Source organism: Urocampus carinirostris, chromosome 3 (assembly GCF_059441175.1).
Source record: "Urocampus carinirostris isolate Australia breed hairy pipefish chromosome 3, RoL_Ucar_1.0, whole genome shotgun sequence".
In the NCBI taxonomy this organism is placed as follows: Eukaryota; Metazoa; Chordata; class Actinopteri; order Syngnathiformes; family Syngnathidae; genus Urocampus; species Urocampus carinirostris.
In genome coordinates, this window is record NC_142351.1 from 59,544,044 (window position 1) to 59,567,552 (window position 23,509).

Here is a 23,509-nt window from a genome sequence, read left to right on the forward strand (position 1 = left end):
GTGCACAAACGTCTCCCATCCAACCTGATTGAGCTTGAGACTTATTGCAAAGAAGAATGGGCAAATCTGCCTAAAGATAGGTGTGCTAAACTTGTGGGATCATATTCAAAAAGACTTGAGGCAGTATTTGCTGCCAAAGGTGGATCAACAAAGTATTAAGCAAAGGCTGTGAATACTTATGTAAATGTGATTTCCTAGTTTTCTATTTTTAATCAATTTTAAAAAAGTAAAAAAAAAAAACGTTTTCACATTGTCATAATGGAGTATTTTGTGTAGAATTTTGAGATAAGAGATTAAATTAATATAATTTGGAATGAGGCTGTAACATAACAAAATGTGGAAAAAGTGAAGCGCTGTGAATACTTTCCGGATGCACTGTATATGTATATATATATATATATATATATATACTGTATATGTATGTATGTATGTATGTATGTATGTATGTATGTATGTATGTATGTATGTATATGTATGTATGTCACGTGCAGACGAAAACTCGAACCGCGAGACCAAAACAACAATGGCGGATCTGCCTGACGAAAAGTTTGGAGTGCGGTAAATCTTTAAAAAAAAAAAATCGGGTAATAATGACAATTTTGTGCCAAAAACGTTGCGGAGGGGTGTATGGATGGATGGGTGTGTGTATGGATGTGTGTGTATGGATGTATGTATATGTATGTTTATTTATTTTTGAGGTTAAATATGTTGTAATACAAATACTGTAAAAAAAATAAAGAGCACATTATTATAAGCCGCATCTGACTATAAGCCACAAGTGGCCACATTGAAACATTGAAAAACATGAGCTATTTACAAAGAAAGACGGTACACAAAAAGAGTTTTAATAACATACAGGACTTTAACCCCTTGACGTTCTGATGGCCTGACAGTGGGCTTCCGGACCGCTGGACTTTTGATAAACAAATGCTTGTCTGTAGGGTGTCACCAGTCACTGAAATATGCCACATATCTATGGAAAGCCTAAACTCTTGGGATTCAAAATATGGGGACCATTTCAAAATGTACTCATCAGAGAAATGTCACTATCAATCTGAAAACTATAAAGCACAGTTAACGCACCATTACGTCCCGTGGCCGTCTTCAACTTCTTTGAATGTCCGCGAAAATGGCTTTGTTACATCAAGGACAATCCATAGAATCCGACCGTGCAAAATACTTATTCAAAAACACACGATAATGCTGACAGACGAATAAACATTTCTGCTTCTTTGGATGTAATCTGTTTGTTTCGTTACATCATTTCCGTTTACAAATAAACAGACTCGTAAAATAATTCCCTATAATGTATTTAGCCCTTCTTTCGATTGACACTTTTTTTAATGTCGAGGGTCTGTTCATGCTCCCGTCGGATGAGCTGGAGGAGGTGGCTGGGGATAGGGACGTCTGGGCTTTCCTTTTAAGGCTGCTGCCCCCGCGACCCGACCTCGGATAAGCGGAAGATAATGGATGGATGGATGGGTCTGTTTATGCAAGTATTATTCATGCTCAAAGCACAAAGTTCTATGAAACTTGTGTCTTCCTTGACACATATATTACACCTGTTTCACTCTTACCTTTACTGCTCGACGCCCCTGGTGGCTGTTAGAATAAATATGTAAATTAGCCCCATCATTGCATAAGCCGCAGGGGTTGAAAGTAGCTGCTTATAGTCTAAATTTTACTATAGGTAGAAATACAGTTAAGAAAGAAAAATACAAAAGCGAAATATAACTGTGAGATATTTATTGTCGACACTACTGAAATGATCAACGAGGCAAACATAAATTCATGCATCAGCATAACTTTACAGATTATTCAGCGGAAGCCATCGGGATTTTTTTCCATCAAATGGTGACTGAGCATGCACATTTGTCACGTCTCCTTCACTGCCTTGTTCCATTGTGCATTTCCCCTTTCCCTCTCCACCCCTCCAACGCATTTTATCGCACCGGCCTGGCCTTCCTGCCTCATTTTTCCAGCCGGATGTCAATCTGTTTGACCTTCACGTTTCTCAAAGCACACTTTTGAGTGAAAGGAAGCGGCGAGTTGCTTGAACTCATTTCCCTGTCGCAGTAACTTGAGCTTTCGGCAAAAGAGGCACTTTCTCAACATTGTCTAAGTTTATTTTGGGGCCTGCTAGGTCCAATAATATGAAAAAATATTGGGTCAAGGCAAAGTCATCTTTTAAATTAGATATACAGAAACTCCTCGCTACCTCAGGCTTCGGTTAGCACTGGTTCACTGCTTTGCAGATTTTGAATTGAATTGTCTTTATTTTCATTTATATCACAATGAAAACATTGATATCAATGACAATAATGACTATTCATTCATTATAACTTTGGTCAAAGTAGAATTACATTGCTATTGTTGTTTGGATTTTAATTCATAGAAGTTTTCCTTCTGTATCACTCAATTGTCCAACACGGTTTCTTTAAAGCACTTACATGTAAATATGTTTTTTATATTTAATAAAATAAATAAATGAAATCATTATCTTGTAATATTCTCATGATTTTTTTATTTTTGTATATCTTATATCTCGAGCGAGTCACGCAAGATAATAATGTTTTATTTTGTTTTCAATTTATTTGTTTCCATGTTTTTGTTTGAGTGTTTTGAACAACACAAGTTTTCTAATACCTCAAAAATAAATTTAAAAAGTGATCAATTCTAAAACTAAACCAAACATGCTTCCAGTTTGCATGAAATGGGGGCAATTCAAAAGGTCCGCCATTACTGAGCAGCGTGTAAACGTGATTCCCTTGAATTCTTTCCGTCATAAGATTGAGATTCAGATTCAGATTCAGATCTACTTTATTGTCATTCTAGTACACGTGTATACAGAACGAAATGTCGATACAATTGACCCGCACAGTTTCCTTGAATGTACAGATATAAATAAAATGTTGTATTGAGTTGGAGTATTGAGTACTAAAAATATACTAAATAATTATGGCTATGTATAGTATTTTACAGTAGCGCAAATAGTGCAAGAGGAGCAGCTAACCAGATGTGCAAAATGGGCAGTCAGGTAAACAAGTCAGGTAAACAGTAACAATAACACTGTAACAATAACGCTGTAAGTACAATAGTGCAGAGAAACAGATGTGCAAGGAGTGGCTAGCTATAAAGAACTGCCAGTAGTGCAAAAAGTCAAACAAAACCAACAGATGTACAGATTAGCAGCAGTTTAGATTTACTATGTGTTTGATTGACCGTTTAACAGTCTAATGGCCAGGGGGACATGACTATTGTGGAACCTGATGGTCCTGCACCGCGCACTGCAGTACCTCTTCCCAGTGGCTAGCAGAGTGAACAGTCCATGATGGGGGTGAGAGGGGTCCCTGATAATGTTCTTAGCTTGGGATAGGCAGCGCTTCTGGCCAATGTCCTGAATGGAGGGGAGAGAAGTTCCGATGATTTTCTCTGCTGTCCTCGTCACCCTCCTCACACTACCCCAGTCGGAAGCGCTGCAGCCTCCACACCACACAGAGATACAGCTGGTCAGGATACTCTCTATGGTGCCCCTGTAGAATGTGATGAGGGAGGGTGGGGGCAGGTGGGCTCTCCTCATCCTCCGCAGGAAGTACAGGCGCTGCTGTGCCCTCTTAACCAGTGATGCAGTGTTCACGGACCAGGTGAGTTTGTTTGTGATGTGACAGGGATCATCTATCTTATTATGTATGTCAATCAGTTTGTATTATTTTTTCCTTAATTTTGTAGATATAATTTGATACATCGTGGTTTGCAAAGGTGCCACTATGTATTTAGTACTTGACTTAGTTGGTTATGGATAAAAATAAAAATCAGTCATAGAAGGAATCGGCATTACGCCGATAGAGAAGGCAATAGAGAATGGAGCAAAAGCAAGACGACTTTATAAAATTAGTGTCACGAGACTAGTTAGTACTCAAAGCACCAACATTTATAGTTCCACCTCAATAGCTTTAATTGTTCATTTGATTTATTTCCCTGTAAACGCATTTACTCAAACGTTTGTCCTTTCTTCTGAGAAGCGACAAAGAAACGCTTTTATGAAGCATATAAACTGCTGTTCATTGTGTTTGCATACTGAACTTTATGTTCTTTTATTTATTCCTGGTCACAAAAACCCTCACTTCCCCGTTTGTCTCTTCTTTCACCCACTCGGACCTCATCTGAATTCTTTGAATGGTGCAGAATGCGTAGATAAAAGCCTGCTTTTGTTTTCCTGTGGAGCTCCGCTTGGGTGCAGTGCAGCCTCTCTATGAGGTGGTTTTTTTTTTACCTAATGGATGCAAAAGATGCAAATGAGGCGCCACGCTCACGTGTATATATGTGGGGGAGGGGCTATAAGAAAACAACAGGTGAATGTGGTCTCGGCAGACCTCGGCTCTAGACAGGCAAGCATGTGAACATCTCATTTTCAAGAGGGCAAGCTGTGCCTCGTTGTTATGCAGGAAAGGGGCCGTGTGTAATTAACCTAGACGACATGTGCAGACCCCCCCTCGTATGTTTCCCCACTTTTGGTCTCTTTGCCTTGCTCTATTTTGCCTTGGACTTCATCCCCAATGCTGAGCCGTAATCAATAGTGTGCTGTTTGCTTGCAGATTGACGCAGATTTCGTCCACTCACAGAAACAAAAAAATAATTATCTGCTTTTTGCAGTTATTTACAAGAGACTTGAGGGACAGGATGTACATCTGTTCTGAGGTGGGCATCGCAAGGTGAAATTACTGTATATTGGGGTTTTTTTTTGCATCGCTAATGCGCTCCGGACCCCGGTACCCTAGATGAAAAAACATTAAAATACAGGGTTCCTATGGGTGCTTGAAATCCTTGTAAATACTTGAATTGTAATGTTGTATTTTAAAGGACTGAAAAGTGCTTGAAATCTGGGTGAAGAGCTCCTAAATGCTTGAAATGGTTGCAATATTTTCTCAACAAGTCTGTTTAAAAATGACGCAGACACCGCTCTCTGGTGGCTTGGCTTTGTGTTTCCTTTTCTCTCATGATTAACTGAAGCTGGCATTACAGATGCTGCCCGACCTAAGAACGAGTTAGGTTCCGGACGATCGTTTGTAAGTTGAATTCATTCGTAAGTTGCTTCAGTGCTATATTTTATATGTTTATATTTTATATGGATATGTTTAAGGCTTGTATAAGGTACCTGTATGGTTTTGTTCTAAAACTTAAACATTTAATAAAATATTATGCTCTATAAAGATAAATAAAAGAAGGTTTAACTTACTTTTGGAAGATGCGCTTCAAGAGGTCATGTAAAAAGTGGTCGAAAGAAAACGGTCCGACCATTTTCTGATACGCATCAAGCTTTCTTATTCCACTTTCGTTTCAAAAGAAACGGCTCGCCTCTTACAATTTACACCTACTATATTGAATGGATGCACGAGATATTAAACAATAAAAAACGTAAAAGTTTGAGATAGTATAGACATAGACAGTATGAATGTTTACACACGAACTAGGAAGAGGAAGCAGATTTTTTTTAATGTCAAAGTTCTTAGCGCGCTTGAGATAGTGTAGGCGTACAATGTGAGGTGCGCATGAATGATGTCAGTAGGGCGACGCATGTCGCGAGAGTGTAGGCGAGCGCGGGAGTTTAGTTTTGGAGAGAGTTCGGTGTGTTTACAAAAAGACCGTAAGTGTTTCTGAGTGTTTTTTCATGAAGGAGGAGCAATCTATTACCCAGACAAGACAACACGCTACATTGGTGGCAGCGGTGAGTTTGCGAGCAGGTGAAGGAGAGATGTTTACATACTAATTAGGAAGAGGAAGCGAATGTTTTCACTTCTGGGTGGATGCTGGGTGACCACAAACAACGCCACACTCCGGTAGCGGCGGAAAGAAGCACTACAGTAATGTAGTGTATTCGGAAAAGGGTGCACACAGTAAAAAATCTAACTTACAGCAATGTCCGGATATTTTTCGACATCCTGAAATAAATGATTGTATCTTCCTGAATCCGTAAGTCGAATGTACGTAAGTCGGGAGGCGTATGTAGTTTGTATGGTATTGTCCTCTGTAGCGCCATCGCCACCTTCGGCACAGGTGCATGCTCCACCTAAAACGGGCACTATAATATTGTATTAGTGCAAATATTGCGCATCAATTATAGACATTTATTATGGGCCATTCAAAAAATGAGAGTAGCGTTTCCCAGTGATGCATTGTAACTTTCTGCAACTGAAAATGTAGGCTACAAATTACTGTTATTTTTACCCAAAGATATAGATTTGTCTCAAAAACAAAATTTCAAAATATTCGTTTTTTACTCAAGTTCAAAAATCATATGTCGTGATAAATGGCCAGGCAAGATTAAAAATCCAATTTGTATATCACAGATATACTTGTGGCTTTGCAAAGTAAATGGATTTCCTGTTTAATTCGATAATGGACTTTGAAAGTCCTTAAAAATGCTTGAGTTTGGCCATGAAAGAGTTGTGTGAACCCTTTCTTAATCCTGTACTATAAGGTGACACCGTATTTTAAGGCGCTCCTCCTGTAAATAGTGTTTTGTGATATGCTTTTTCATAAATGAGGCGCACTGGACTATGAAGCACATGGAATTAAAACCAAAGTAAACGCTAGGGTTGCGTACAAAGGTAAATAATTACATTAATCAAAAATTTTTTATAGAACATACATTTATAGGAAGACGGCTGGTTTCACCACTAATATTTTTTAGCAACAGACAATTAACATTATAACCACAACAGGGCACTAGAAAACCACTCAATGTTTTTCAAAGGCAGAACAGTTGCCATATGCATTATCATTTAATTGTAACTATGCATTTCAAATTTTATCAACCATATTTCATGGTATATTAGGTATCCCGAATTATATGGTGCACTTTCAAATTTTTGGCCAATTTTAGTTTTTTTAGTAGCGCCTTATAGCCCCTATATTTTTGATTAAATTGATTGAATGGTAACCAGCTCTACGGCCTTTGGGGTATGGCGCCCACCCCAAGACTGGGAGGTTGCTTGTTCGAGCTTCGGCCAAGTCATACTTAAGCCTTAAAAAAATTGGTCCCGTTTCCTCCCTGCTTGGCGCTTCACAATAGGGGTTGAAATTGAAGGATACGGAAATACAGTATTGTATTGCCGACTCACATTTTTTTTACATAGCTCACAAGATTCTAAATTGAATACAGAGATAGGTATTGTGAAAAGTATTCCAGCCAATAACATATCAGTTTTTCCATCATGCAGTGAAGCAAACCAACAGAAAACCAGCCTTTTGTATTACTTCAACCAAATAACAGACAGGCATCTTGGACATGCAAAGTTAGAATTTTTAGTTTACGGTTTTCATTTTCTGGACACGCAAGATAATATGTTGTTGATGTTTGTTTGTGAGGATAATGCTGCAAAGAGGGTCCGAAAAAACCTCCAATGTCACAATAAAAAGTGATAATGTCGAATGGTGTGGTCGCTGTAACCTGGGGGTCTATTGTATATATGGAATAAAAAAAAATAAAAATAAGAATAATGCCAGAGCCTGTTGCTGTGACGCCTTGACTACAAACTGTAGTGGGGCGTATGTTTTTTTTGTAATGGACGGAACCATCCATACTGTTAGCACTACGTCGGCTATGCATTCACCAGACTTGACTCTGTGCTTATCAGAATGGGGATGCTATAGATGAGCATTGCATGAGTATGATTTTATCTCCGAGCTATATTGACTCATGAAAAGAGCCATAGGTTCCTAACTTCTGATCAAGATGATGAAAGAAAAAAAACCTAAAATAAGTATTTTCCATATGACAGCGACGACACATAAGTTCGCAACATAAATTAGTACTTACAAGGAAGAATAAAGAGAACTTCAATAAGCTGGAAGGCTCCATCGTGAAACAGATTTAAAACATATCCCCCCCCCCCAAAAAAAAAAATTAAGTCTTGTTTTGGTTTTATTTCGATTCATATGCTAATACCATCAGTTTCTAACTTTCTTTAGTTGCATTTTTCTCTATAAAAGCAAGTAAAGCCTATATGTATATAATTCCGTTGTGTCATTATTTCCCAACTATTTCAATATAGACTCATATATTTCTTGTGCATAATTATAAAGGAACATAAACATTTTGTTTGACTCTCTTTACATGATGAGTAACAATCAGGATTTTTCGTGGTTTCTTTCGGGAAAATTATTTCATGCCCTCCGGCCACATTTTTGATTTAGTGCGCTCTATGAAACTGCAACATGGTGTTCTCAGCAGGTCTACTCACTGACCTTCATTAACCTTTACAGATACACTTTGCCAGTTTTTCAAGCTACCTCAGCAGATGGCCGCGTTCTTACACACACCCATCACTGACTTTCGTTTTGACCCTCATTAGTACAACAAGACGACATACTTGCCAATATATTTTCAACAGTGAATAGGTTTCCACCATTTGCCTCCTTTCTTTTATTTTTTTTTGTGTGTGCAGGCTTGTGCATTAATGTGCTCTTTTGTGAGAAGTGTCTCCTCTCTTTTACTTGATGCTTATTGCGCAAATGAGAACGAGAAGGGAACATCATTTTAATGCAAGCACCTGACAATGTGTTGCTTTCAATCAGTGTAGAAGTACGATGATGATGACGAATAACAAGGGTAGCTGGTCACTATTACTTCTTTCGGAGCATTTGTTCCTTTCTAGTTCCATTGTGATTGAGCAATATTGTTTTACCTCAGGATTTAGAATGTGACAGTGTTGGGACTAACGCGTTCACTGGAAAGCAATTACTTTTCTCAGTAACTAGTAATGTAACACATTATTAATAAAATTATGTAATTAACTGTCGTTACTATTTGGTGCATTTCTTCACTACTCCACAATTTTACAACTACAGATATATACTTATAATGTATCTTGCTTCACTTACATTGTCACATGCATCCCTCAATCCGATAGCAGAATTCCCTGAAGGGTGTTTATATTTACCTTCAGAATACAAATACGGTATTTTCACGACCATAAGGCGCACACAAGTCTCAGCTTTTCTTCGAATTGTGTGACGTGCCTATCTTGCAGTGCATCCTGTGTGTCGTGTAAAGCAGCGGACATAGACCAGTTTTACGTCTTTAGGTTGGGTGCCCTCCATGAAACTGGCAGGTCACAGGTTCGAGCCTTGACCAAGTCATACCTTTTGGGGTGAAATCCGATGTTTTTCCAACTAAATGTGACTTGTATGTGATCTCCTGTGACCTTTATGCCTTCCCCCGTGTGAACGCCAAAAGTTTCCCATTACAAAGCTTCTGTCAGGGAAGACCAGAACAGAGCAGGAGACCCCAGAGCGTTCGTACAATTCTTTATTTGGGGAAGCATAAGGGTTAGCGGGAAACACGATGACCGTCGAACGTCAGCAGCAACGTCGTGAAGACAACTTCGGAAGACGTAGCTAATCGTAGCGTGGGACGGAAGCAGGTCGAGTTTACCAGGACTGAAGAGAAGATCGTAGCGTGGGACGGAAGCAGGTCGAGTTTACCGGGACTGAAGAGAAGATCGTAGTGTGGGACGGAAGCAGGTCGGATCGGAGGCAGGCAGGCAGAATCAGGTAAACAAGAAGGCACATGTAATCGGGAGAGTCTTATGGGGTACAGAAGTAATCCTCCGACCAAGAGTTCTCCGCATAACGCGTTTAAAAAGGGAGCATTAACCAATCAGGAAGCACATTCCAGCGCGCCACATGATTACCCCAGGTGGATCCACTTGGGTAATCATGACAGCTTCAAGTCTATTGTGTGGCTTATACATGAGCAACAAACAATTTGTAAATCAATGAGGCAAATGTGAGCACAGAATTTGCAGTAAAAGTGCGCTGAATTTTGGTCTTTTTATTTGTAAAATTATTTTTGCAATACATCTTGCCTGTAGAAAAAAGAAAACATATTGGACAGTACCCAGAAACTAAGATTACCCAGTGGTTTGAGTACGAGAGACAAATGGAGTGTCTCAACTAAGTACTTATTCACAACCCCTTTATGATTGCACAAGCCAAAAAATATGAAGGCTGTACGGCTTCCACAGGTTGATCTACAAATTTTCTTCTATCTTATTCTAAAGCACTTTAAGAGGGTCGGCTTCTATGTGAGTATATGCGGGAATTTGGAACCAGATAGTTACTATCAGACTAATATGCTACTTTTTGGTGTCATTAATCTAGGGGGTAACTGAATTACTTTTTAATGAAGTAACTAGTAGCTCTAACTAGTTACTTTTTCAGTAATGCTCCCAACAGTGGCGTGTGAATATTTCTTGGGGAGCAAATACAAGTGCAGATAGTAAGGTTAGGTTTTATATTATTTCAGTAAGCCTGTTAATTCTTGAAAGATAGCTACAATGTTTTAGTGCCAAAGTAATGTGTCAGTCATCAACATACGGTAAACCACTCTTACATTTGAAACATATTTTTTCACAATCGCTTTACCCTCGTTTCTTTTTTTTAGCGTTTTTTCCGGCTTGTGTCATACAAGTCCCCCGTTTAGCATGCCAGTGTGAAAAGGGGGCAATATGCCCGGTGCTGCCTTAATTTGGATGACAGGAGGACAAGTAATGGATGTTAGGCAGGGTGGTAATCTGCCGTCTCGGTCCTGGTTTTTGCCTCGCGCTGGGCTTGTTGTCACAGGCAATGTCTGCCATCTACCATTTATAGGGATCATCTCTCTGCATGAATGCTTAATTGATAGTTGCGCTTACTTGAGGCTTGTTTGGTATGTTTTCTTCTACAAGCTTTTCCTGTCAACCCCCACAAATCTTGGAGCTGAAGACTTGACTCCATATGTACATCTATACTGGCATTTATTTCAAGAAAAAAAAATCATATTACTTACGCTGATCATTTCAAAGTAAAATCTTCCAATCGTGTAGCTTGCTGAGTGCTCCATTATCTGCCTTCAGTGCCTTAAGTACCCGTGGTATAAAGGTGGGTAGGAGGAAGGTGGGCCGTAATTCTAGCGCATGGGTGGGCAAAATATTCGAGTCCCGTACCGCATTTGGTTGAAAGAATTTGCATGGAGAACCGGCCAGGAAAAAGTGTGTTTGATAAATATTTTGTATATGCTGATTGAGAATCTTAAATCTGATACCTCTGCAATACATTCAGAAAAAAAGATAACTCAATCCATTCTTTTGTTTGCACTGAGAAAAGTAATTGCTTTCCACAAGTTCTGTTTCATATTGTATCTGTTTATAAAGGGACCATTTCATTCAACTGGTTTTAAAACCCTCAAAATATTCAAATAAATGTATTCATTCACAGATAAAACCTTAAGTAAAAGTATTTGCAAAGTAATACCTCCATCTTCAACCACTTGAAAAACGGGGTACAGAACTGTTTTATTGCATGGAATGAAATATCTTGAAAAAAACTAATTAAAAAAAGAGGTACAGAAAAATCTCATCTCATCTCATCTCATTAGCCGTACCGCTTATCCTCATTAGGGTTGCCGGGGGGCTGGAGCCCATCACAGCCATCTCTGGGCAGTGGGCAGGGGACACCCCGAACTGGTTGCCAGCCAATCGCAGGGCACACGGGGACAGACAACTCATTCGCTCATTCACACCTAGGGACAATTTGGACCGGCCAATTCACCTGAAATGCATGTTTTTGGAACGTGGGAGGAAACCGGAGTGCCCGGAGAAAACCCACGCAAGCACGGGGAGAACATACAAACTCCGCACAGGAAGTCTGGAGCTGGATTTGAACCCACGACAGGTTCCCATGACATGAACTGTGCCGCACAAGCGCTAACCACTGCGCTGCCGTGCTGCCCTGTACAGAAAAATCATTAAAGCTATTATGTTGGCTATGAGCACAAAGATTTTTTTTTCGGGGGTACACAATGGGACACAAGCTAAAAAATCCAGGTGAATGCAATCATATTGGCTTACTAATAGAACAACATCAAGATTGGCGTTTCCTCAAATGTCCTCTGGTTGATAAATGGCAGTCAACCTATACAGCAACAGTGGCTAGTTTGGAGTGGCTCAAGGTTTTAGTGACATCCAGTGGATATATTTAAAATTGCAGGTCATTATTCGACGAGAAGCGGCTCATTTTTTTCTTACACTTCGTCTTGCGGGTCAATTAAATCCTTTGGCTGGCTTGATCAAGCCCGCGGACTATAGTTATAGTTGGCTAGGAAAGCGAGCTCTGTTGTGGGCAAAGAGCTGGACAGCCTAACAACAGTAGCTGAGAGACAGGTACTGGAAAAGCTGCGGTCAATCATGGACAATCCATCGCATCCACTACACAGCATTATCTCCAGACAGAAGAGCAGTTTCAGCAACAGACTGCTGTCACTGTCTTGTACTACGGACAGACTGAAGAGATCTTTTCTTCCTCATGCCATGAGGCTCTTTAACTCTACCCGGCAGAGTAAAAGCCCACAGTAAACCACACCACCTACATTGCATATTACCGAATCTTATTGCAATATGTATTCTGTGTAGCACTATTTAGTTATTCTTAACACGCTACAGTGGGCATTTGCATGTCACACTGGGTATTTGTATATTGTATTCTTTTTGCTTTATTATTGTATTGTTTTCAGCTCAGGGATGCTGCTGGAAATGTGAATTTTTTAATTAATAAAGTATCTATCTATCTATCTATCTATGTATCGATCTAGTTTACCCACCCGTGCCCTAGCATCTCCACTAGTTTTGTTCTGCTGTTCTTGATTCCAAAGTTGTGATCTAAGCTGGCTTGCATGATTCTGTGTCCACAGCTCTTAGGCTTTGTGTACGCCTGCTACGTGGTCAGCGTCATGACAGACGAGGAGGACAGCTGTGAGTATTCAGGCCCCATAAACACACTTCAGACTCTTCTCTTTGTATACTGTCTCTTCCTTTCCTCATTCTCTCTAAGATGTGTTAAATATGCACACATCTTTTGATCAGTTCTTCCTTTTTCTCGTTGTCTTGGCATGTCAGACAGACCCAAATGTAAGAAACAAAGGAGATGTAAAAAGGGAATGTGATCAAACCCCAGTATTGGAATTTTATTCAATGAAGAAAATGGGAATTTACTAATGATCAGGTAGAGTGGAACCAGGACTGCTGAGGATAAACTTGGGAGGGAAACTTGGGGTGGCAAAAGTCTGGAAATGGAAATTTGGGAGTACCGTTAAGAAAATAGTTTGGGATTTTCAGGATGAGTAGGGGGATTGCAGAGGAGGGGAGACTTGGGAAGGTCATGATTATAGTCCAAAAAAGACAAAGAGTAAGTTATGTTTATTTTGCCATCAAGCAATTAAAGTAGGAAAAATCTATGTCAGGTTAATTGACGGTTTAAATTGTCCCTAGGAGTGAATGAGAACGTGTGTTCTCTGTCTCTCTGTGCCCTGCGTGTGGATGGCAACCAGTTGTCCCCTGCCCACTAACGGAATATAGCTAGGATGGGCTCCAGCACCCCCGTGACCCTAGTGAGGATAAGCAGCGGAGAAAATAGATAGATGGATGGATAAATGTTCTAAAATCTTTATTGCAGAGATAATTGAAATTGCTGACATTTAATGTCTTGATGGACTTTTTTCTGTCCCAGTTTCAAATGTCTGACTGTGTTTAAATGCAGCTCTCTGGGAAAAGATGAGCTACAGGATAATGACTTGTAGTATTGCGCAGTCAAAATAGTTGACAATTACTTTTAAACTGGGTGGGTGGTCCCAGGGACAGAAATGTGAGGAAAGCAACACTATGAAAGAGGGATTTTCCACTGCAAAGAGACTACTTTGTCAAACCAGTCCGATATAATGAGCCCAAGCCTCGTTTGTGTACAACATAAAACAACTGAAACAATGGTGAAACCTTTCAATTGCGACTGAATAAATGTAGAAGCTAATTATGACTAAATAAATGAAGAAGTTATAAATGACTGAAATCATTAAATAGGTTATGATGAAGAAATTAAACAATCATGACTATGCATGCAGTGACACGCATGTATGCGTTAGCCATTTTCGTTGATAATTGCTAAAACTTGTGTGATGCTAATGCACCTACCATTGGCAAAATAGTGCTGGCATTAGCCAACTGCAAACATTTACAGTGGAACCTCGGTTCTCGAACGCTTCTCAGTTCGCACAAATCGGTGCTCGACCAAAAATTTCGAAAAATTCTTGCTTTGCTGTTCGGTCAAAAAAATCGGTCTTCGAACGCCGGTAATGTGTGAGTGCGTACGCTACGGTGCGATGCTGAGCGGCGCACAGGTGTAGATGGCCCCCACCCCTCGTGACCAACTTTTATCACGTGTGTTACAATGTATGTGTTTCACCCGGTGCGGTTAGAAGGGGGCACCAACTGTCAATGTAAACACTGAAGTATGTCACTCAGCTTTACCGGAAACTTCAGTGTTTACATTGACAGTTGCACCGGGTGAAACACATACATTGTAACAACGTGCACACGTGCCTCTTTTTTTGCTTTTGATATCGAGTAACGGGGTAAGAAATCCTATTCATAATTATTTTCTTTATCCTTTTTTTATTTTACACGTTCATGTTAGCGTAATCTTTCGTACGGAAGATTACGATAACGCGAACGTACAATTAGCCTGGGTTAGCTTTATAATTCGAGGTAAACATTCAGTGTGTTGTAACTGAGCCCAAAATTCAGGGTGTTGGAACGGAGCCCCCTTTCCAATGAAGCGCTTAGCCACTTGTGGTGCTAAATGACTTGTAAACGACCTGATTTTTTATTTTTACACGTTCTTGTTAGCGTAATCTTTCGTACGGAAGATTACGATAACGTGGACGTACGATTAGCATGTGTTAGCTTTATGATCACGTTGATCATTCATGCTAAACATTCAAGGTGTTGGAACGGATTAAAACAATTTTACATTATTCTTAATGGGAAAATTGATCTTCGGTGATCGACCAAATTGGTTCTCGACCAGGCTTCTGGAACGGATTATGGTCGAGAACCGAGGTTCCACTGTATGTCTCTTGTACGCACTGCGCATCACTTGGCACTTATGCTTGCAGGAACTTCTGGGACTTTTGCTTTATTTTTATTAGCAATGTGCTACTTCCGCTTACGTTTTATAACATCTTTTTTCAATGGACTGGATTGTACAGTGAGTCATATATTTGCTTAAAATGAAGCTTGTCCTTTTTACAGTTTGAGTTGACCTTGAATTTCAAAGATTCAAGGTAATTGTAAAAAGAGTAGTGTGTACGGAACAAAATCAGCAATGTAAGCCCCAGAATACAAAAACACACATAAACAACACAGCTGCAATGACCTGACAGGCAGCAGGTCAAAGGCTGTTTAATGGGTTAACCAATCGGAGCGGGAGTAATTTGATCAAAGGGTCAACTGTAGTCATAAATATCTGATTAGCACCAAGTCAGGAATAATAGCTTTGTCTTTATGCACCCAAGTACGCCCTGCTGGTTTCAGCCGCTGCTTTATGAAGGCTTTGGCTGAATGGCTCTGAGAGGATTAGCTGAAATTGTATGGCGGTTCTCAGTTCTTCTCAGTTCGGGGGGTATATTATTGCAAGTGCTATATTTCTTGAACAATTTTAGAAAATGATAGCCCCTGGTTGTAATAATTTCAGTCGCCTGTGTCAGACACCCGAAAGTCCAATGTCCTTTTTAAACCCAAGTTAATTGTGTGTTGGGCCAAGTCACTTGTAATTTGTAGCAACATGCGTGCTCAAACATCTAACTCCGTGGTCACATACCATAAAGCCAGTGGCTGCCAGACGTTCACATTTCAGCCAATGGATCCTCCGAAGGCTTTGAAGAGTACCATTTAGGGCCCCTCATCATGCCTGGAGGGGCCGTCTCATCTCGGCTAGAGTAGGCTCAGCCAAAAACCAAAAACGCTCTCCGTTTGTGTTGACATGACGACTCTTTGGGATAAAACAGACATGTTTGTGATTCCTCCCTTTTTTTTTTTTTTATTTTATTTTTTTTTTTTGTCGAAGCAGTCTTTACTTATTGGGTAAGCAAAGCTCATGGAGAATGCTGAACTTTAAAAATGTCAGTACCTGCAAAACTTTTTTTAAGAGTAGCTGCCTTATGGACATTCAATTTTGTACAAAGATCATCGAGATATTCTATGATCTAGACCACCTGTGTCAAACTCATGGCTCACCTACCAAATGTGGCCCGCCATTGTATGTGTCGTGCGACAGCATAGTGCTTGTATCTAAGATTGCCAGTATCCTGAGCAAATTTTCCCAGTATGAAATAAGTGAAAACCAATTAATTAGTTACCAGGCTCTCAAAAGCATGTAATTTAACTCTAAAGATCTATTGAACACATCTTCCTGATGATTCAAAATACTTTTATATAGTCATTGAACATAAAAATACATCCATTCAACCATCCATTATCTGCACCTCAGTAGAGTCACCTATCTTCGAATAGTGGGCAGGGGACACCCTGAACTATTTGCCAGCCAGTCGCAGGGCACACAGAGCAGACAACTATTCGCTCATTCACTCCTAGGGAAAATTTGGACCACACCTCAGGACAATTTGGACCGGCCAATGTGGCTGATAGCTGGATTTGAACCCATGACTTCAGAACTGTACTGCTGATGTGTTAACCATTCAGCCGCCGTGCCGCCCCATTAAATTACACTAATAAGATACATAAGATGACAATAAAAAAGAGTTTAAAGCCCCTGTGTCTAGTGGTAACATGTCCAATGTCTCTGATTTTCCCTCATAAGTCAGTTAAAATCATATCTTGAAAGTCATCTCGTATCTCAAAGTCCTCCCAGCTCGAATAGCTTGTATGTAGAGTTAGTGAATTTCTTTAATGCAACCGCAATGTTTGTGACTTAAATAAGTAATAACTCAAAAGTTACCTTAAAAGAAGTAGTTATATTTATTTTACAAACCAATTACATTTATGTTCACATCAGGCCCTATAAGGACATAAAACTGATTTGGCCCTCGGTAGAAATGAGTATGACACCCCTGATCTAGACCCGTAAATGTAAATCCTGAGCCAATGCCGCCCAACCTGTGTTCCCAAACTGTACTTTCTCTAGGGATGGCGGGGACTGGGTCAGGCTAAGGTTGGGTTGCATCTCTAGACAAAATAAGCCCTTAAATAGAAAAAAAAAAATATTCAGGATGATTTAAGAAAGTCTATAAATAAATATTAAATAAATAAACCAGTAATAAATAAAAAAGCAGGACTAATTAGCGAAAAGTAAGCTTAAATCTGAGAGCAAAAATTTAATCATTATAATTCAGATTCTAATGTGTCTCTTTAACATTTAATTTTCTAAAAAACATGTTCTGAACATAGCTTCTTGCAAAAAGAAAGTTATAACATATAATTCCTGTCACTTCTGACAACATAACATGAGAAAATATAGCCAATTTGTGTTTTCTAACCACGCTCAAGCAGATAAAACATTTTTAACACACTTGTCTCAAAAGCAGAAATCCACCGAAGGTTACGGGCAAGGTGCATCCACTTTCATTTTGGCTACAGTTTAAAAACAGTGATGATTTCTGGAAGGAGCATCCATCTTAGACTCTTACATAAAATGTACATATTAAGGCGGCGGCCTCACAATTTAGAGCCGCAGGGCTCCACTGGCTCCTGATACCCCTGATCAACAATGAACAATGGTGAATTGCATCTCCAAGCCCTTTGTTATTAAACACCTACACACAACCGTGCCATTGCGTGTTACACACATCAACGGAGAAATAAGTGCTCATCTTCTATTCTCGTTTGATTTTGAGTTAAAAGGCTTCTTCGTTTTTCCTTTTTTTACAACAAACTCCTTCTATGCCTCAACATTTGGCTTTCTTTTCACGTCTCCCGTCTCAATTAAAGGAACGTTCACGTTTTTTTTTTCACACCTCTGTGCTGGTTGTAGCTACGGGGACATTCTCTTTGTAGCGGTGTCATTTTTCCCAGACTATAAGTTGCACTTAAAACCCCCAAATTCGCCAGAATAAAATGATTTACAAAAAAAAAAAAAAAAAAAAAGTATTTTTGAAGGGGCGTCGCTACTTCGCGGATTTTCACTTTTCGCGGGTGGTTTTGGTCCCCATTAACCACGATAACCGAGGGATTACTATAGATATATAGATAGATAGATAGATAGATAGATAGATAGATTGACTTGAATTGAATTGTCAATCCTTGTACACATGTATACAGAACGTAATGTCGATCTATATGAATATTGTGAGTTTTGTAGTTTTTTTAATCCACAGTTATTCCTTTTGCACCCTGTGCAATTCATACCCAAATTGAATTATACTCTAGATTAAAGGTGCTCACACCTTTTGAGGACTTATTCTACTTAAAAGATGACCAAGTCAAGATGACTTACCCACCATGAGAATTCTTAAAAGGACAGTGTGTAATATTCTGTGCATCCTAGTGATACAAAAACTACGCTGTGCTCTGTAGCACTGTTTTTTGTTTGCAATTGACAACATTGCTATCTAGTTGTCAAATATGTATTTAAATGACAAATTTAAAGAGAATATGTTTAGATTATTGTCAGTCTGGCATTAAAAACAACTTGATAATTTGTGTAATTGAATGCTAAAAATATTTTTAACGCAGGCTCAATCAATCCAAGCCATTCAATCTAAAGGAGAAGTACATTACATATTGAAAAATTAATAAGTAGCATAACAGTAACAGTACGACTGTACTCAAACCATGAAAACACATATATTTGTGCTAAGTACAAATAAACACAATTGGTCTCCGACGACCCATGTGGTTAAGGGATCCGTGAACCGTGTGACAAAAAAATGGAATTTTAAATAACGTTATTTTTAATTTTTGCATTTGTGATAAATATTGATAAATTCCGACACGATACATTTGATTATATAAAAAATGTAAATTTAAAGGTACTACATATGTATACTACATTTCATTTGATCTCTTTATCATCAAACACCCATTGTGATCGATGAAATGAGCACCCCTGGTCTAGATAGTACAGTGACATTTATTTGTACAGCCCTTAATCACAAAATGTCTCAAAGGATTGCACAGGTCACAATTACACCATCCTCTGAACTTCAACCAATATGCGGGCGAGGATAAACTCAAAAACCTCAGCATGAGGAAAGTAAGAAATCTTGAGAAGGGGCCTCACAAGTGGTAATCTTCCTTCCAGGAGGACTAGGGTGCAATAGATTTGTAATTGGGTAACACTACACAAACAGTGAATTAAAAAAAAACAATATAATATAGTATGCCATACAACTGTCCCTTATAATAAAACCACACAGATTTTTATGTTTTCTGTATAAAGTGTTTTAAAATAAAATTGGATTTTTAACAGGGTAGTTTGACTTTAGTAGGTTACATAGCCAAACTATAAATGACAAACGGAGCTTGTTTCTTAATTGAGGACGCCCGGTAAAAGTTGATACTTTTTGTGCTATTTTTACATTCATTTACTGTTTATTAAAAGTAAAAGACCAAGTCTTTGCATTCAATTTTGTTTAACATTTCAAAATGTAACTTGAATGTTAAACATTGTGTCGTCTATGTCATGATTACCTAAGTGGAGCCACCTGGGGTAATCATCTGGCGCGCTGGAGTGCGCCTTCTGATTGGGTTATGTTCGCTATTTAAGCATTCTACACCGAGACATGGGTGTCTGAGGATTACTCCTGTATTCGTAAGACACTCCCGATTACCTGCCTTGTTGTTTACTTGATTCTGCCCGTCTGCCTTCGATCCGACCTGCTTCCGTCCACGCTACGATCTTCTCTTCAGTCCTGGTAAACTCGACCTGCCTTCGTCCCACGCTACGATTGATCACGTCTCCCGCTAACCCTTACGCTTCCCCAAATAAAGAATTGTACGAACGCTCTGGGGTCTCCTGCTCTGTTCTGGTAATCCACGTGACAGAATCCTCAGACCAGAATGGACCCCGCGTTCGTACAAGTGCCCCCTGACGACCATGAAAGTCAGAACCAGCAGCCCAATCCCCCTTTAGAAGGTGCAGTTCGGCAAGTAATTTCCGACGTGGCGGAATTGGCTAAGCAAGTGAGTCAGTTACGGCTCGAGTGGGATCTGTTAGGTCAGGACTGGTCCTATCTCTCCAAAGTAATAACCCATCAAGCCACTTCATCGGCGCCCAACACTGACCGGCCACCTTCGGCCTTTCCCAGTTCATTCAGCGCGGGATTCGCTGAGCCGCGAGTGGGCTCGCCAGAAAAGTTTGGGGGAGATCCCGCTCAGATCCGCCCATTCATAGTAAATTGTAGATTAATATTTGATCTCCAGCCCCGCAATTTTGCTACGGAAGCAGCTAAGGTAGCGTTTGCCATTAATCACCTCACGGGAAGAGCGCGTCTCTGGGGAACGGCCGCCTACGAGAGAGGTGCTACGGCGTGCAAGTCATTCAACCTCTTGGCTCAAGAGCTGATTAAGGTCTTTGACTCTGGTTCCTCATCGGTCGACGCGGCCCGCTCGATCATGAACATCCGCCAGGGGAGACGTTCCATTGCCGACTATGCTGTCGACTTTCGTACGCTAGCAGCACAAAGTGAGTGGAATGAAGAGGCGCTGGTCGACGCCTACCTCCACAGTCTGTCTCAAGGATGAATTAGTCTCCCACGCTCCTCCGGCAACACTTGACGAAGCTATTGACTTGACCGCCCGGATCGACCGTAGGGTTCAGGCGAGACGCCGAGAGAGGGAGGGTCCCAGCCAATCCGTCACCAGGCAAGTTCAAGAAGCTAATAATGTACCAAACCCCCGGGTTCTGTTCAGCCCCACCGTAGAAAGGATGGAGGTGGACCAGGTCCCGGTCATCCCCAACGAAGAAAGGATGGAGGTGGACCGGGTCTCTCTTTCCCCCGAGGAACGCTGGCGAAGATTTGTCAATCAATTATGTTTATACTGCGGTGGTAAGGGACATCGCGTGGCCACCTGTCCGGTAAAAGGCCAACGCTCGTCGGACGTAAGGGGCGTCCGATTGAACTCAGTCCTTGTATCTGCTCCCAAAGACGCTAGACCCGTTATCCAGGCTTCTCTCTTCCTCCCCGATTCTACGCAGACATTCCCAGCCCTGATTGACTCTGGCGCTGAGGTAAATATCCTTGATCTGTCCCTCGCACGCAAAATGGGGATACCTGTTAAACCCCTTCCTAATCCGATATCTGCTCGGGCTTTAGATGGTCACCTGTTAGGCACCGTGTCTCAAATAACTGAACCCATAGAATTACAGCTGTCTGGAAATCACCAAGAGAAGATCCGATTCCATTTACTCCACTCCCCGAGCCAACCCCTCATTTTGGGTCATCCATGGTTGGTCCAACACAACCCCCATTTCGACTGGCGCACTGGGTCAATACTGGAATGGGGCAGGGACTGTCACCAAACCTGTCTGCGAGCCGCTCCTTACCCAGGTCACTCCACTTCCATAAGAGCTTCACCCAATCTGTCCAAGGTCCCAGTTCGTTACAACCACCTACGGGAAGTCTTCAGTAAAGCTAAGGCCCCTTCCCTGTCACCCAATCGGCCTTATGACTGCGCAATGAGTCTCAGGCCTGCCTGTTCGACTCCCATGCCTGCCTGTTCGACTCCCATGCCTGCCTGTTCGACTCCCATGCCTGCCTGTTCGACTCCCAAGCCTGCCTGTTCGACTCCCAAGCCTGCCTGTTCGACTCCCATGCCTGCCTGCTCGACTCCCATGCCTGCCTGCTCGACTCTCGAGCCTGCCTGCTCGACTCCCGAGCCTGCCTGCTCGACTCCCGAGCCTGCCTGCTCGACTCCCGAGCCTGCCTGTTCGACTCCCGAGCCTGCCTGTTCGACTCCCATGCCTGCCTGCTCGACTCCCGAGCCTGCCTGCTCGACTCCCGAGCCTGCCCGTCTGACTCCGACTCCGCTGCCGGCCCTGATTCTGCCTGTTCTGATTCTTTCTTTTCTGCCTGTTCTGTTTGCCGGTTCGTATTCTGCTTGCCCTGTTTTTGCTGGTTCTGATTCTGCCTGTTCTGTCTCCGCCTCTCCTGTCTTGCCTGATCTGATTCTGCCTGTCCTGTCTGAATTGCCGGTCCTGATTCTTCCTGTTTGCCCTCCGGACCCACCCTCTGCCGCCCCTTCGGATGCTGAGGAGGGGGATTCCCTCCATTCGGAAGGATTCTGAGAGGTACTGTGCTGTTACATAGTTCCCCGATTACCTGTGTTTCCCTGTGTCTTGGGTTAAATTTATTATTATTTTTTTTCTGGGGGACTTCTGGAGCTGTCCCTTGAGGGGGGGGTTCTGTCATGATTACCTAAGTGGAGCCACCTGGGGTAATCATCTGGCGCGCTGGAGTGCGCCTTCTGATTGGGTTATGTTCGCTATTTAAGCATTCTACACCGAGACATGGGTGTCTGAGGATTACTCCTGTATTCGTAAGACACTCCCGATTACCTGCCTTGTTGTTTACTTGATTCTGCCCGTCTGCCTTCGATCCGACCTGCTTCCGTCCACGCTACGATCTTCTCTTCAGTCCTGGTAAACTCGACCTGCCTTCGTCCCACGCTACGATTGATCACGTCTCCCGCTAACCCTTACGCTTCCCCAAATAAAGAATTGTACGAACGCTCTGGGGTCTCCTGCTCTGTTCTGGTAATCCACGTGACAGTCTAAGGGCCAAAACTAGCAGCAACAGATCATTTTGGACGATAACTAATGTTTGTATTCAATGCTCTATGTGTAACTTTCATTACTTTATATCGTTTGGTAGGGGGAAACAGGTTTGACCTACTTCTTTAGGGAAAAATCAGGATCACTCTTCGGTTGCTAACCGGTTACTAATAGGCAGTGTTGGGCATGTTATTCTATAAAAAGTAATTAGTTATAGTTACTCACTACTTCTTCCAAAAAGTAACTCCCAAGCCTGCCTGGCCGGTCAGTGTTGGGCGCCGATGAAGTGGCTTGATGGGTTATTACTTTGGAGAGATAGGACCAGTGGCTGAATTACTCTATGGTAAGAGTAACTACTTACCAGGGAAAGTAACTATTTCCGTTACTTTAAAGTTGAGATGTTGTATGTGAAATAATTTGAAATATTCTAAGCAGTATTCGAGCCAGTTGAATAGAGGAGAACAGACAGGTCTGATTTGCCCTATGTCCCGGTCCGAAGCCTACGATCTGAGAGTGCCGGTCTTCTGGTGATCCCAAGAGCAAAGAAGTGTTCTGCTGGTTCGAGAGCATTCTCCATCCGGGCACTGGTGCTGTGGAATGCTCTTCCCCCTGAGATCCTATCTGCAACCTCAGTGGAAATGTTTAAATCTAAGCTTAAAACTCACTTCTACTCCATAGCATATGAATAACTACTCGTCAGCTGAAAAATAGTCTGTGTATTATAGTGTAATAATCTGTGAAGCCCTTTGAGACTCTTCGTGATTTAGGGCTATACAAATAAAAATGACTTGACTTGACTTGTTATAGGACTTTGTAATTTTCATTGCACTTCCCTAGCAAAACATATATCCCACAATTGAAGTGCAAGAAAAAAAGATCAGTAAACAATATCATGAAATAACCATCAAAA

General features: G+C 41.2%; 1 protein-coding gene across 2 annotated transcripts in view; it reads left to right on the forward strand.

Moving 5' to 3' along the window:
• nkain4 (sodium/potassium transporting ATPase interacting 4) overlaps nt 1-23,509 on the forward strand; it is a 77,080-nt gene that overhangs the window by 37,472 nt on the left and 16,099 nt on the right. For both annotated transcript variants that reach the window (XM_088332762.1, XM_088332763.1), the window contains exon 5: nt 12,731-12,791. In XM_088332762.1, coding sequence (XP_088188888.1) covers nt 12,731-12,791 — 61 coding nt within the window. The remainder of the gene's footprint in view (nt 1-12,730; nt 12,792-23,509) is intronic.